We start from the raw sequence: 11,420 nt of genomic DNA, 5'->3' as shown, positions 1-11,420 counted from the left end.
CACGATACTTTTGAAAATGCTCGTCTATATTTTCTTGTAAAACGTTCACGAAAATGCATATATTCTTATGGCGCGCATTTTAATCACAAACGCGTGAGCCGTGTTACCAATCGTCCCGCACTCTTTTTCAATGAACGTAGAATGCCGACAAGTTTGATTTGATGTAATAATATGTTGCGACCTAGACGAACATTGTTTCCGAATTGCTATATTAAAATATTGTATTTTCTCACCTTTGGCATCTTGAAGATCGAGCTATTTTTTAAGAAACTTGTAAATCGTAAAAATATTGAATTACAACAGTCTATTCTTAAGTGTAGGTACATGTCCTTGAAACATAATCCCGATAACAAAAAATCTTTTCACGATCTCATGAAAAACTAGCTGACGAAACTTTCTGAATTTATCTTCTCATATTGCAAACCCATGAAACGTACACCTAAATTGGTAATGCAATATTGGAAAACGCGAAAACAAAAAGAAAAATATATAAATTAACAAGGATAATAATGAATTTATATAAAAATTACGTAGTAAAGCGAAGAAAGCGACTAATCACTAATCAATTCTGGTTTAAAATGAAGGCAGAACAGTAACAACAACTTTTCCCCATTAATTTCAGGTAATCATATTAATTAATAAAAACTTAACAAAAGGATTTTACAGTTATCATAAATATATATTAAATCTTATATTATTTAGTATTAATAAAACAAAACAATTTAAAAATTCAATTGTAATGATTCTGGTCTAAATTTAGTAATTGTAAGTTTATTATTGTCGTGTTGGTGCCGAATTAACCAAATACTTAATTTCTCAAAATTTATATTCATTTTTCTTTAATTACCCTTCACCACTATTCGTGCAGATCTTATAAATGTAATGGACAATAGCACCGTAAAAACAAATGCGTGCACAACAATACGCTCAATGAATTTTAAGCATCCTCGTAAAACTCTGATTTACTACAATGTTATAATTTTAAACGGCATGCATCTTTGTAAAGCTGTCAAGAAATGCTTTCATCCTATGTCTTTACTGGCATGAATAATTTCGTATAGAAAATGTGGCAGTTCTAAACCAGTGAGGCATATAAATAAATAATAAAAGAAAAATAAATAAATTTTATACGAACATGACTGCCTACTCACACAACATTTCCAAAAGTGCACAAAAGTCATCCTTACTAATATTATAAGTGCTTAAAAATAAATTATTGTTTGTTTGTTTGTTTGTCGACTTTTCACGCCTTAACCACCCAACGGATTATCATGAAATTTTGTACACACATTATCAGGGGTAGAGAATAGGATATAGGGTACCTTTCATCCAGAAAAAAAATAGTGTTCCCAAGGAATAGAAGAATTAATTTTATGTGGTCAATTTCACTCCTTAAATGCCCTATCGATCTTCATGAAATTTTGTACACACATTATCAGGGGTAGAGAATAGGATATAGGGTACCTTTCATCCAGAAAAAAAATAGTGTTCCCAAGGAATAGAAGAATTAATTTTATGTGGTCAATTTCACTCCTTAAATGCCCTATCGATCTTCATGAAATTTTGTACACACATCGTCAGGGGTACGGAAAAATTAAACAAATTATTTGATTAGCTGGGTAACTTTAAAGAATGTTAGCAGTTTACCTGATAACAATTTTAAGAAAAAGTGACTCATTTAAAATCCTTTAGCAACATATTTATTACATGTTGTAAAGCAAATTCGAGGAAACAAAATAGCATCAATTTTGCAAGAACACCTATTCTACCAAAATAAAAACAACAATATTCTTGGTAAGTCATTGATTTACAGATGAATCTTTTGCCAAATGTGCGAGATATCTAGCGAAAGACGTCGTTAGCATGAAAACAAAAATATCAGAGAATCGCTTTCAAAAATATAACGTGTCTTTAACTGACGATCTCAACGGTGCTATGTGCCAAAATTCAAGGAAAAATAAAACTGCGAAACTGTTTAAATTACGACATTACATTTTTCCCTTCAGACTATACTGCAGCATATATTTGAATACTCACGACCGATTATACACGACATTACAACAAATTAATGAAATGACGATTCATTTACGATTTTAAATGCACCAAAAAGTGATAGCAGGCCTCTTCAAAATTAAAGGGTACAATCCCTATAAAACTCTTCCTACTAAGAAACAGAAATTTTTATTAAGAGCCGAAAAGAGAGGAGGGAAGTGAATGTGTTAAAAATGTATTTATTTATGTCACGATTTGTCTAAATTTAGCTCGTTTGGCAACACTGGAAGTGGCACATGTTACAGGCCGAATATTGAGCTCTTGTATCTAAATATAAACCAGTACCAAAACGATGGAATCGTCGCAAGCACCATCCGAAGGTGTCGAGGACGAATCCTCGAAACATGATCCTGAAATGGCGCGATTCGAATCGATGATAACGAGCGAACAAGTGCTTAGTGCCACGGCAAACCGCAGACGAAGGAACTTGTCCAAAAGGATGGCAAACAGAGCGAGAGAACGGACACCTTGCCGTGATGTTATGGATAAGTCCACCACGGACGACGACGCCGACGCCGACGCCGAACCTACGTCCCGACGACCGAAAACACCCGAGCGCAAGCGACGCAAACTCAAAAAACCTGCAGCCCCGGAGACCAAAGCAAAAACCAGCGACGGAGAACAAAATCAGGACACCGAAATCGCCATGGCAAACGACAAGGACAAACCTCCACAAACACAATCTCAGCTATCCCCAAAGTTTTTGCGAGCCCGAAAGGTCTTTGATAGTACCAATTCCAGAGAACAAACCCCTGAACCTTCAACAAAACTAGACAACAGCACACCACCGGCGCCAAACAATTTTCTCTCACCAAACCACGATGGGCATAACGAGAAGAGAATCGGCGAGATTAATCGACGAAATACACTTATTGGAGCGACTCAAAACGAAATAATGTCCCTTGTTGAAAAAGCAAAAAGGAGCTTAATACCCAGCAAAAACAAAGACAGATTTCGGAAACCAGATAAAGAGAAAATGAAAAGAAGCAAATCTGCTCCTAAAACACTAGAAGCATTACAATACTGTCCTTATCCGCCTTCAGAAGAAGATTTAGTAGAAAGGCTCAGAAAAGCACAGTTGGTTATGGATGATCCCCGTCCTTCACTGTCTCGAAAACCTTCCAGCAAAGATAAGTCACGTACCAAACCCTCTGAAGAAGATAAAACGCCAAAAAGTACCCCACTTTCGAAAATACCTTTGAGGAGACCGGTTTCCAAGCAACAATGTGACCAATTACAAAAAAAGAAATCTCCAAAGATAATTTCAACGAAAGTGATTGAGGTTCTCGATCCTAAAACGTCGAGGGTCGTAGCAAAGTTTTCTAAAGGTCCCCCACTACCTCCCTTCGAACTCTTGAAATTATTTAGTGTTTTACGGACCTTTACCGTCCGAGAACTTTTCACGGAATACAGGAAATTCAAACGAGACAGAATTGACGAATACCAAAAGATACGAAACCTCCGTAAACGCTGTCTCTGCAATTTGTTGTTGATTATGATTTTATGCGGGCTCGGTGGAATATGTTTTCGATTTATCGAAGGGTCATTTGAAAATTTCTACAAATGCGGCGTTAAAAGAGTAAAGAGGGACTTTATCGACTTGTTATGGTACAGAAGTCACAATTTTAGAGAAGAAGACTGGAAATCGTTGGCAAGGAACAAGTTGAGAACATTTGAAGAAGACTTACATGCCGCCCATGAGGCTGGAGTACACAGTTATAGCGGACAAAGGTCGTGGAGCTTTCGAAACGGTGTTATGTACTGCTTAACATTAATAACCACAATTGGTAAGCCTAAATCGAACAAACAATGCCAAATTTCAACACGTAATTGTACTGCACTTAACTAATTTTTTTATAGGTCCTTAAATTGAATATTTTTTGCAGGATATGGTCACATTACACCCCAAACAACCACCGGAAGGGCATTGACGATAGTCTACGCGATCATTGGTATCCCGTTGTTCCTTATAGCACTCACAGATTTTGGAAAACTTTTTACCAGAGGTATCAAATTCGTTTGGTCATTCGTAAGAAGGATTTACTACACAGGAAACTGTAGGAGGGCTAGAAAAACTGCTCATATGAAGGTATAAGCGGCTATCCATGATTCATTCTCTTCTAAATGATATTCTTTATTCCAGGAAATTTTCAAAGGGGCCCAGATGATGTACGAAATAGCGACTCTCAGAAGACCGTCCGTGTTCGGTCCAGGAACCACCGAGGACCCAGAAAACCCGAATCAAACGGCCAACACCGACACACCTACGACCCCAGCACTTTCTAACTTCGAAATCGATGACGAATTCAATCTTCCCATTTCCGTTGCGATTTTCATATTGGTCGTTTACATTTTCCTGGGAGCGATTATCTACTGGGTTTGGGAAGAATGGGACTTCTTCGCAGCGTTCTACTTCGTCTTCATTTCGATGTCTACCGTGGGCTTTGGTGATTTTGTTCCCAGAAATGACATTTGCATGATATTTTCGATCGTCTATCTCTGCTTTGGCCTCGCCCTCATGTCCATGTGCTTCAACGTGGTCCAAGTCAAGCTCAGCGACACTTTCAAAGAAGCATCTTCGAAACTTGGAGCCACAATAGGAATCGAAGTGGTCGATGAAGACGGAAGCATTACCATGGTGCCTCCTGCTACTGTTGAAATGCCCGAAATTCACGACACGAAAATCAACGAAAACGGAAATGCCAAAAACGCTAACGAAAACAAAGAAGAATTACAAAACGGTGATATAACAGACTTACAAAAGATTAAGAGAAACGTTAGCGGTTCTTTAAGTGATCCCGAAGCGGCGGAAGTGGAAGACTTGACGAAGGAGAGTGCAAAAAAGAAATGATCGGTTTTTGTTTTGGTTTTCTGTAGTTACGTTTGTTCGCGAGTTTTAAGGCTGTTCGAATTAACAAGCTACGAAATATAACATCAATAGTATTTCTAAAGGACCTTCGTTTAGGTAGAGTTTAAAATTTCTTGATAAATATGCCCAAACAAAAGCAAAAGGATAAGTGAAAACATGGGGTAATTGATAACACAAAAGCTTATATAAAAAAGAAATATTAAGCATATTATCAAAGCATTTTAATAAAATTTATTTTTGTTTTCTATAAAATACCTACATAGGTACCTAAGTACCTAAGTTAACAAAGTTGTTGTTACAAAAATAAATTATAAATTTTTAATCAAAATTCTAAATGACCAACTTTCAGAATCAAAATAGCAAGTGATAATGTTTATGTAGGTACAAGTATACAAGGGACCCATGAATGTTATATCCGTCCCCATGCAATTAACCACCGTTCTCATTTACCCCACACTAAATAAACTTTGCCTTAAAATATTAAAAACAACGTTACTACGTGTGCAAAATGTATAATATCGACATTAATAAATATGCTTGTGATTGTAAATCCGTAGAAAATGTACTCTAATTTTGTACTTTGGTCGTTATAGCCTTTGAACATTATATTTTTACAATCCCGGTTATCTCATAAATTTATACGATGTTATTAAAAATATATAGGTATANTTGTGAACAGTAATCTAACCTAGGTCTAATAATATGTCTCTGACTAGACCTTCATGCCTGATAATAAAACATCCTAAATCCCTAACTATGTGTGAACAGTTATCCAATCTCTAATTAGTCCTTCACATTTCAGAAGGCCTACCCTATATATCTCTCCCCTTCTTTATTGACTTTTCAAATAAAAATCGATAGCTAACGTTAAAGTATAACTATAACAACTTTTGTCGCTTGTTGATATATCAGGTTTTGATTAACGATAACTTATTGGTATGATTTTGTCACCTTTGAGACTTTTGGCGTTAATAAATATTATAGATTCGTTTCAACGGTTTCAATTCAACCCTCTTGGTGAAAATCCTCTAACGAAGAATTAAAATTCAATGGTTTAGTGTTTAAACGACTTCTTAAACGGGACTATTAATGTAGTTTGGGACGTTAGTGTGGGTGGTATGGTATAAAAAATAAAAAATTCATTTTGAGAAAGTTTTCGTCACAACATTCTTTGAAACACCAACACTGTTAATTTGCCGATTCGTTTATCCTCAATATCAAACAAACATAGTATTCAAAGAAACATTTGTACACACTTTAGGATTATTTATCAACATTTGCAAATGTGCGTTGAAAAGTTTATTTCGACTGCGTCTATTTCAAAACGTCGCAGTTTATACTTGGAACAATTAGAAGAATAATAAAATTGTATCCTAAACAATAGGTGCATCTCAGTTAAAATCATATAAAACTGACTTCCTACAGCATATCAACTTTCGAATAATGGAAGCTAAGGGTAATGATCTTTCGTACTGGAACATACTTCCACTTGCACGTGAACACGATAAGGAAGTATCATCTGTTAAATGTTTTGCTAATAATAAATTTTACAGCATCTCTGTTCATACGTATATGGTATTAAAATCCGTAAGACGCTTATTTGCTTTACTTTTTTAAATTACAACCACCTAACCACCGTTTTGTTTACCAAATAGAACTTGTTTATTAATATAAAACGAATGCACTTAAACTAAAGTTATTTTGGAATCAACTATGCCAAAAATGCGAAACATCCGTCGTCGAATAGACACATACGTAGGACTACGACGATATCTCCTGCCAGGCAACATTGTCGTATTGTCGACATTCTTTTATAACATATCGACAATATATTGTTTTGTTTTTCAAATTAAACGGAGAGATTTAATTTTTGTATGTAGACGTCTCAGTCTTTTGCATATAGTGAGTGAATCATAAGGGGTTGCCTTTCACCAACTTTTAACTCTGGCTGTGACCACTGAATTACCAAAAATACTGATGTACATATCTCAAATCTTATTATGTCAAGTACGATTTGTGCAAATTTTAGCAATTTAAATTACAAATATATATAGTAATTGATAATAACACAATTCTACTGTTTTTACTTCGCCCTCTCATTAGAGTGTAGGCCTAGAGGATTTCCCGGAATGACACATGCAAAAATTTTCTTCAGTTTTGTGATTACAAATTATGCTGTCATTGCTATACTGATACTTATACCCATTTCCGTTTTTCATTTTCTACCTACGCAATGATCAATTAGAAGATACCACTTTATCATCATAAGGTCGTCAGTCCTAAGACTGGTTCGACACGCACCTCCACTCTTTCCTATCCTAAGCTAATCATTTCCCCAAAAATTAGACTTGACCCTACTATCTGCTTTGTATCCCTACTACTTTTTCCGTCCTGACTTATCTGACTTCCTAGATACCTAAAATCAGCCACTTCTTCTAATTATTCGTCTCCTGTTTTTATATACGCTCTTTCCCTACTTTTTCTTCCCTTGCATACCAGTATTTTTGTTTTACTTTTATTTATTTTCATACAATACTGTTTTCTCAATATCGCTTCCATTTCTAAATCCTCCTTGGTAGATGCTAATACTGCTATATCATCTGTAAATCTAAGCATTCTAATCTTTTGCTCCTGTATATCTATCCCTACAGTTGTACTGTCTTTAATTATGTTGATCGCGACTTCGATGATGGATTAAAATGTAGCGGTGACAGTGTGCATCCCTGTCTGTCTCCCTTCCTTATATTTATTTCTCTACGTTGCAGCCCCAGCTCTATAACTGCCTGTTACTCCTCATACAAACTAAGTATCACTCTTCTATCTCTGTAACTCATCCCTACATTTTTAAGGATATTTAACATCTTGTCCCATTTAACATTGTCAAAAACCTTTTTCTAAATGTACAAATCCTATGTACTCACTCTTTCCTTTTTCTATCGTTTTCTCTATTGTTCCCAGTAAAGTTAGAATGGCCTTTCATGTTCTATTTCTTATATACCCAAATTAATCATCCCCTAATTGTTCTTGAAACGGAAATTAAAGTAATTTCTCAAAATATCTTGTTAACTTTTGTGTTACTAAATAAGTATTTTTTTTTAAACTTTGCTTTATGAATTCCAACTTACTATGTAAAATTAATTCTTTAAATCTATGACTGTCATCCAACTAGAATTTTATTTTCAATGTAAAAGGTAATAATTGAGCTTCAATAAGAAACTTTGTATCCCGATTTTATTACATATTATCCGATTTTTAATAATGCTCCCAGTATACAACCAAGCCTACGGATGTATTCACATCAAAATTTGAACAGATGTGTCGTGCAACTTATTAAAAGAAATTTATAGTTGGCAATAACGACAAAAATGCGTATTGAGAAATACTAACTGGGCTTTTTACGACAAATTTAATTACCCTTACTGTAAAAGAAAATTGAGATAACATTTAAAATCTCTCCTCGACAACGACGATGTAAACAATTTTTATTGATAACAACGAAATAACGCAGACACGTCGTCTATCCAAACAAAACCTGATTGAAATACTGCATAAATAAGAAAACTAACGATAAGTATTGCAGGAAAGAGCTAAAAATACAGTAAATTTTATTGCCGTAATGCGCAAATTAGGAAATCAATTTCTCTTCCTTCCTAATTTCAAAGTAATTTAAAATAAACAATAATTACGAACGATAAACTCGATCTGTTTTCACTTTATTACACCGAATTATAAATCAACTAAATCCTAAAACAATATTTTATCCTTTTATCGTACTGATACTTTTTTTTTCGATTTAAACGAATTAATAGATCGGAGCCAATGCATAACTTTTTCTCAAAGGGATATTTAAAAAAACATTACATGATTTAAATAGGCCACATAAATGTGTTTTAATGACACAGGAAATCTTACATTTAATGGACGTATTAGATAGGTGACTAAATTTAGACCGTGCTAATTTAATTGTTTATATTACATATGACATATGTGTATTTTCAACAATGGTTTCAATTTGAATCAGCGAACGAAAGTTTTATAAAGTAAATTTCAATACATACTTACAGGAAAAATCATAAACAACTCTAACTGATCATTCGGTAGTCGATAGAGCAATAGTCAGAAATAGATACATTTTTAACACCTAATCATGAAGAAAATTACAATTTTTCTAATAGTAATGCCGTTTTGCTATATGCAAGAATACGTAAAAAATCTAAAGAAATCGATAAAATATTTGCTAGAACAAACAAAGGAAAAATCATATTATCATATTTTTTTTTCTGAAATCCATAACTATTTTAACTATCAATGTTATGCAGGTGTAAGTATTTTTGAATTAAATGCCAAATATGTATCAAATTCTTGAAAAAGAAACAACTTTGAACTGGACCACAAGATTAAAAAAATATTGTACCTATACTAAATTCTGATGTGATAAAATTAGTTCATCGGCAAATACCTAAACACCCCATTATTTTAAATTTAGTGCCTAGAATAAAATGGTGATAATATGACCAAGTACCTATCTAATAAATTTATATTACCCTATTTTCTTAATATAATTTGAAAATGCAATCAATTGGATCTTCACGTGTAGAAACGGGAATCTTGCACCTCCGTGTTCCACTTAAAAACTTAATTTTATAACTGGGTTAGACATGTCCATTTAAAAATAGTTGAAGTTAGGATTCAAAAGTCAGAACTGAAAATATTTCCGAGATGTAGAAAAATGTAGGTTTTTTTGCATCTACAAATCTGTCGTCATAAATTCTGAGATATCCAAGGGTTAAAATTAAATTAAATTCTATTTTTACCTCGAAATATGTTGTGTAATGTCTGAATGATGCATATGATATCCCTAGTTTTTATTCAGAGATCCTTTTAGAACCAGCTATACTAACTTTTATTACATAATCCACCTTCTACTTTGTTAATAAAAGATCAATAACGTTATATATATGAGTTTTTTATAGTGTTAATACGATCTATTGACGAATTAATTTTTGAATTGATTTGGCCCAGATATAGATACCCTCAAATTAATGAGAAAAAAATCAATATTGCTATCGCTCCCTTGCCGGGAATCGAACCCAGTACTGGCGCGTACAACCATGGACCCGAGTTAGTGGTCAAAGTATTGGTACGTAAAGCCAGAGTCCCGGGTTCGATTCCCGGCAAGGGTGTGACAACAACAACAAATTTTAGCTCATTAACCTGAGGTAATTTATAGTGGGTAAAAAATTGAAATTGAATTTTCACATTAACATTTGATATTAACCATTATTACATGTATGTAGAAATGTCGTTAGCTAAAAATATAATTTTAGATTTCCTCATGTCGTTTATCATTGTAAGTTTTGAGACGCAATCAAAAATTGTTTGATTCTAAAATATAGTAGGAAATACCGCCTACGTTTTCCGTACTGAATGAATTTTGATAACAATTTTGTCTAGGAAGAAATGAGAGTAGTACCCTTACCAATCTTCGGAACGAAAGAAAAAAGTTGATATACGATTTGAAGAAGTTGTGCGATATGCCGGACAGATTGTCGGAAGGAGAATGGCTTGGCGAATCAATAAGGCGAATCGAAGAATTTCAACAGTATGTTATCGAAGATTATGTTAACAATCCACTTACTGTGAAGAATAACGAAAAAGTTTGGACACTTCTCGACTCCATTGTTTATTGCGCAACTATATACACCTCAATAGGTGAGTTAATATTAATAAATTATAAAATCTTTCAAAAATATTTTAAAGTTTTTATTTTGGTGGAGGCGCCGCACATATAATTATACTTTAATGCACACTCAGTGAACATTAATCGTTATTTACTTCTAAATAAAATAACTGGCAGGTACATTTCATTTGATTGCCACACGATACTTTTGAAAATGCTCGTCTATATTTTCTTGTAAAACGTTCACGAAAATGCATATATTCTTATGGCGCGCATTTTAATCACAAACGCGTGAGCCGTGTTACCAATCGTCCCGCACTCTTTTTCAATGAACGTAGAATGCCGACAAGTTTGATTTGATGTAATAATATGTTGCGACCTAGACGAACATTGTTTCCGAATTGCTATATTAAAATATTGTATTTTCTCACCTTTGGCATCTTGAAGATCGAGCTATTTTTTAAGAAACTTGTAAATCGTAAAAATATTGAATTACAACAGTCTATTCTTAAGTGTAGGTACATGTCCTTGAAACATAATCCCGATAACAAAAAATCTTTTCACGATCTCATGAAAAACTAGCTGACGAAACTTTCTGAATTTATCTTCTCATATTGCAAACCCATGAAACGTACACCTAAATTGGTAATGCAATATTGGAAAACGCGAAAACAAAAAGAAAAATATATAAATTAACAAGGATAATAATGAATTTATATAAAAATTACGTAGTAAAGCGAAGAAAGCGACTAATCACTAATCAATTCTGGTTTAAAATGAAGGCAGAACAGTAACAACAACTTTTCCCCATTAATTTCA

General features: G+C 33.8%; 2 protein-coding genes across 3 annotated transcripts in view; both read left to right on the top strand.

The window, feature by feature from the left end:
- The window catches only part of LOC108737644, a 23,197-nt gene extending 11,795 nt beyond the window's left edge, over positions 1-11,402 (top strand). Inside the window, exon 3 of one of the 2 annotated variants that reach the window (XM_018470606.2) lies at positions 10,376-11,402. In XM_018470606.2, coding sequence (XP_018326108.2) covers positions 10,376-10,713 — 338 coding nt within the window. In that variant the 3' untranslated portion in view covers positions 10,714-11,402. The remainder of the gene's footprint in view (positions 1-10,375) is intronic. The other variant, XM_025978625.1, reaches the window with a different exon arrangement.
- On the top strand, positions 1,451-5,586 carry LOC108737689. Its single transcript, XM_018470728.2, has 3 exons — positions 1,451-3,839; positions 3,939-4,141; positions 4,196-5,586. Exons 1-3 carry the CDS (start codon positions 2,345-2,347, stop codon positions 4,901-4,903), a joined length of 2,406 nt encoding a protein of 801 aa, XP_018326230.1. The 5' UTR covers positions 1,451-2,344; the 3' UTR covers positions 4,904-5,586.
- Positions 11,403-11,420: the final 18 nt, after the last annotated feature.

Source organism: Agrilus planipennis, unplaced genomic scaffold (assembly GCF_000699045.2).
Source record: "Agrilus planipennis isolate EAB-ADULT unplaced genomic scaffold, Apla_2.0 scaffold7, whole genome shotgun sequence".
NCBI lineage: Eukaryota > Metazoa > Arthropoda > Insecta > Coleoptera > Buprestidae > Agrilus > Agrilus planipennis.
Note: the sequence above shows the minus strand (reverse complement) of the source record. Positions and strands in the feature narration are given on the sequence as shown.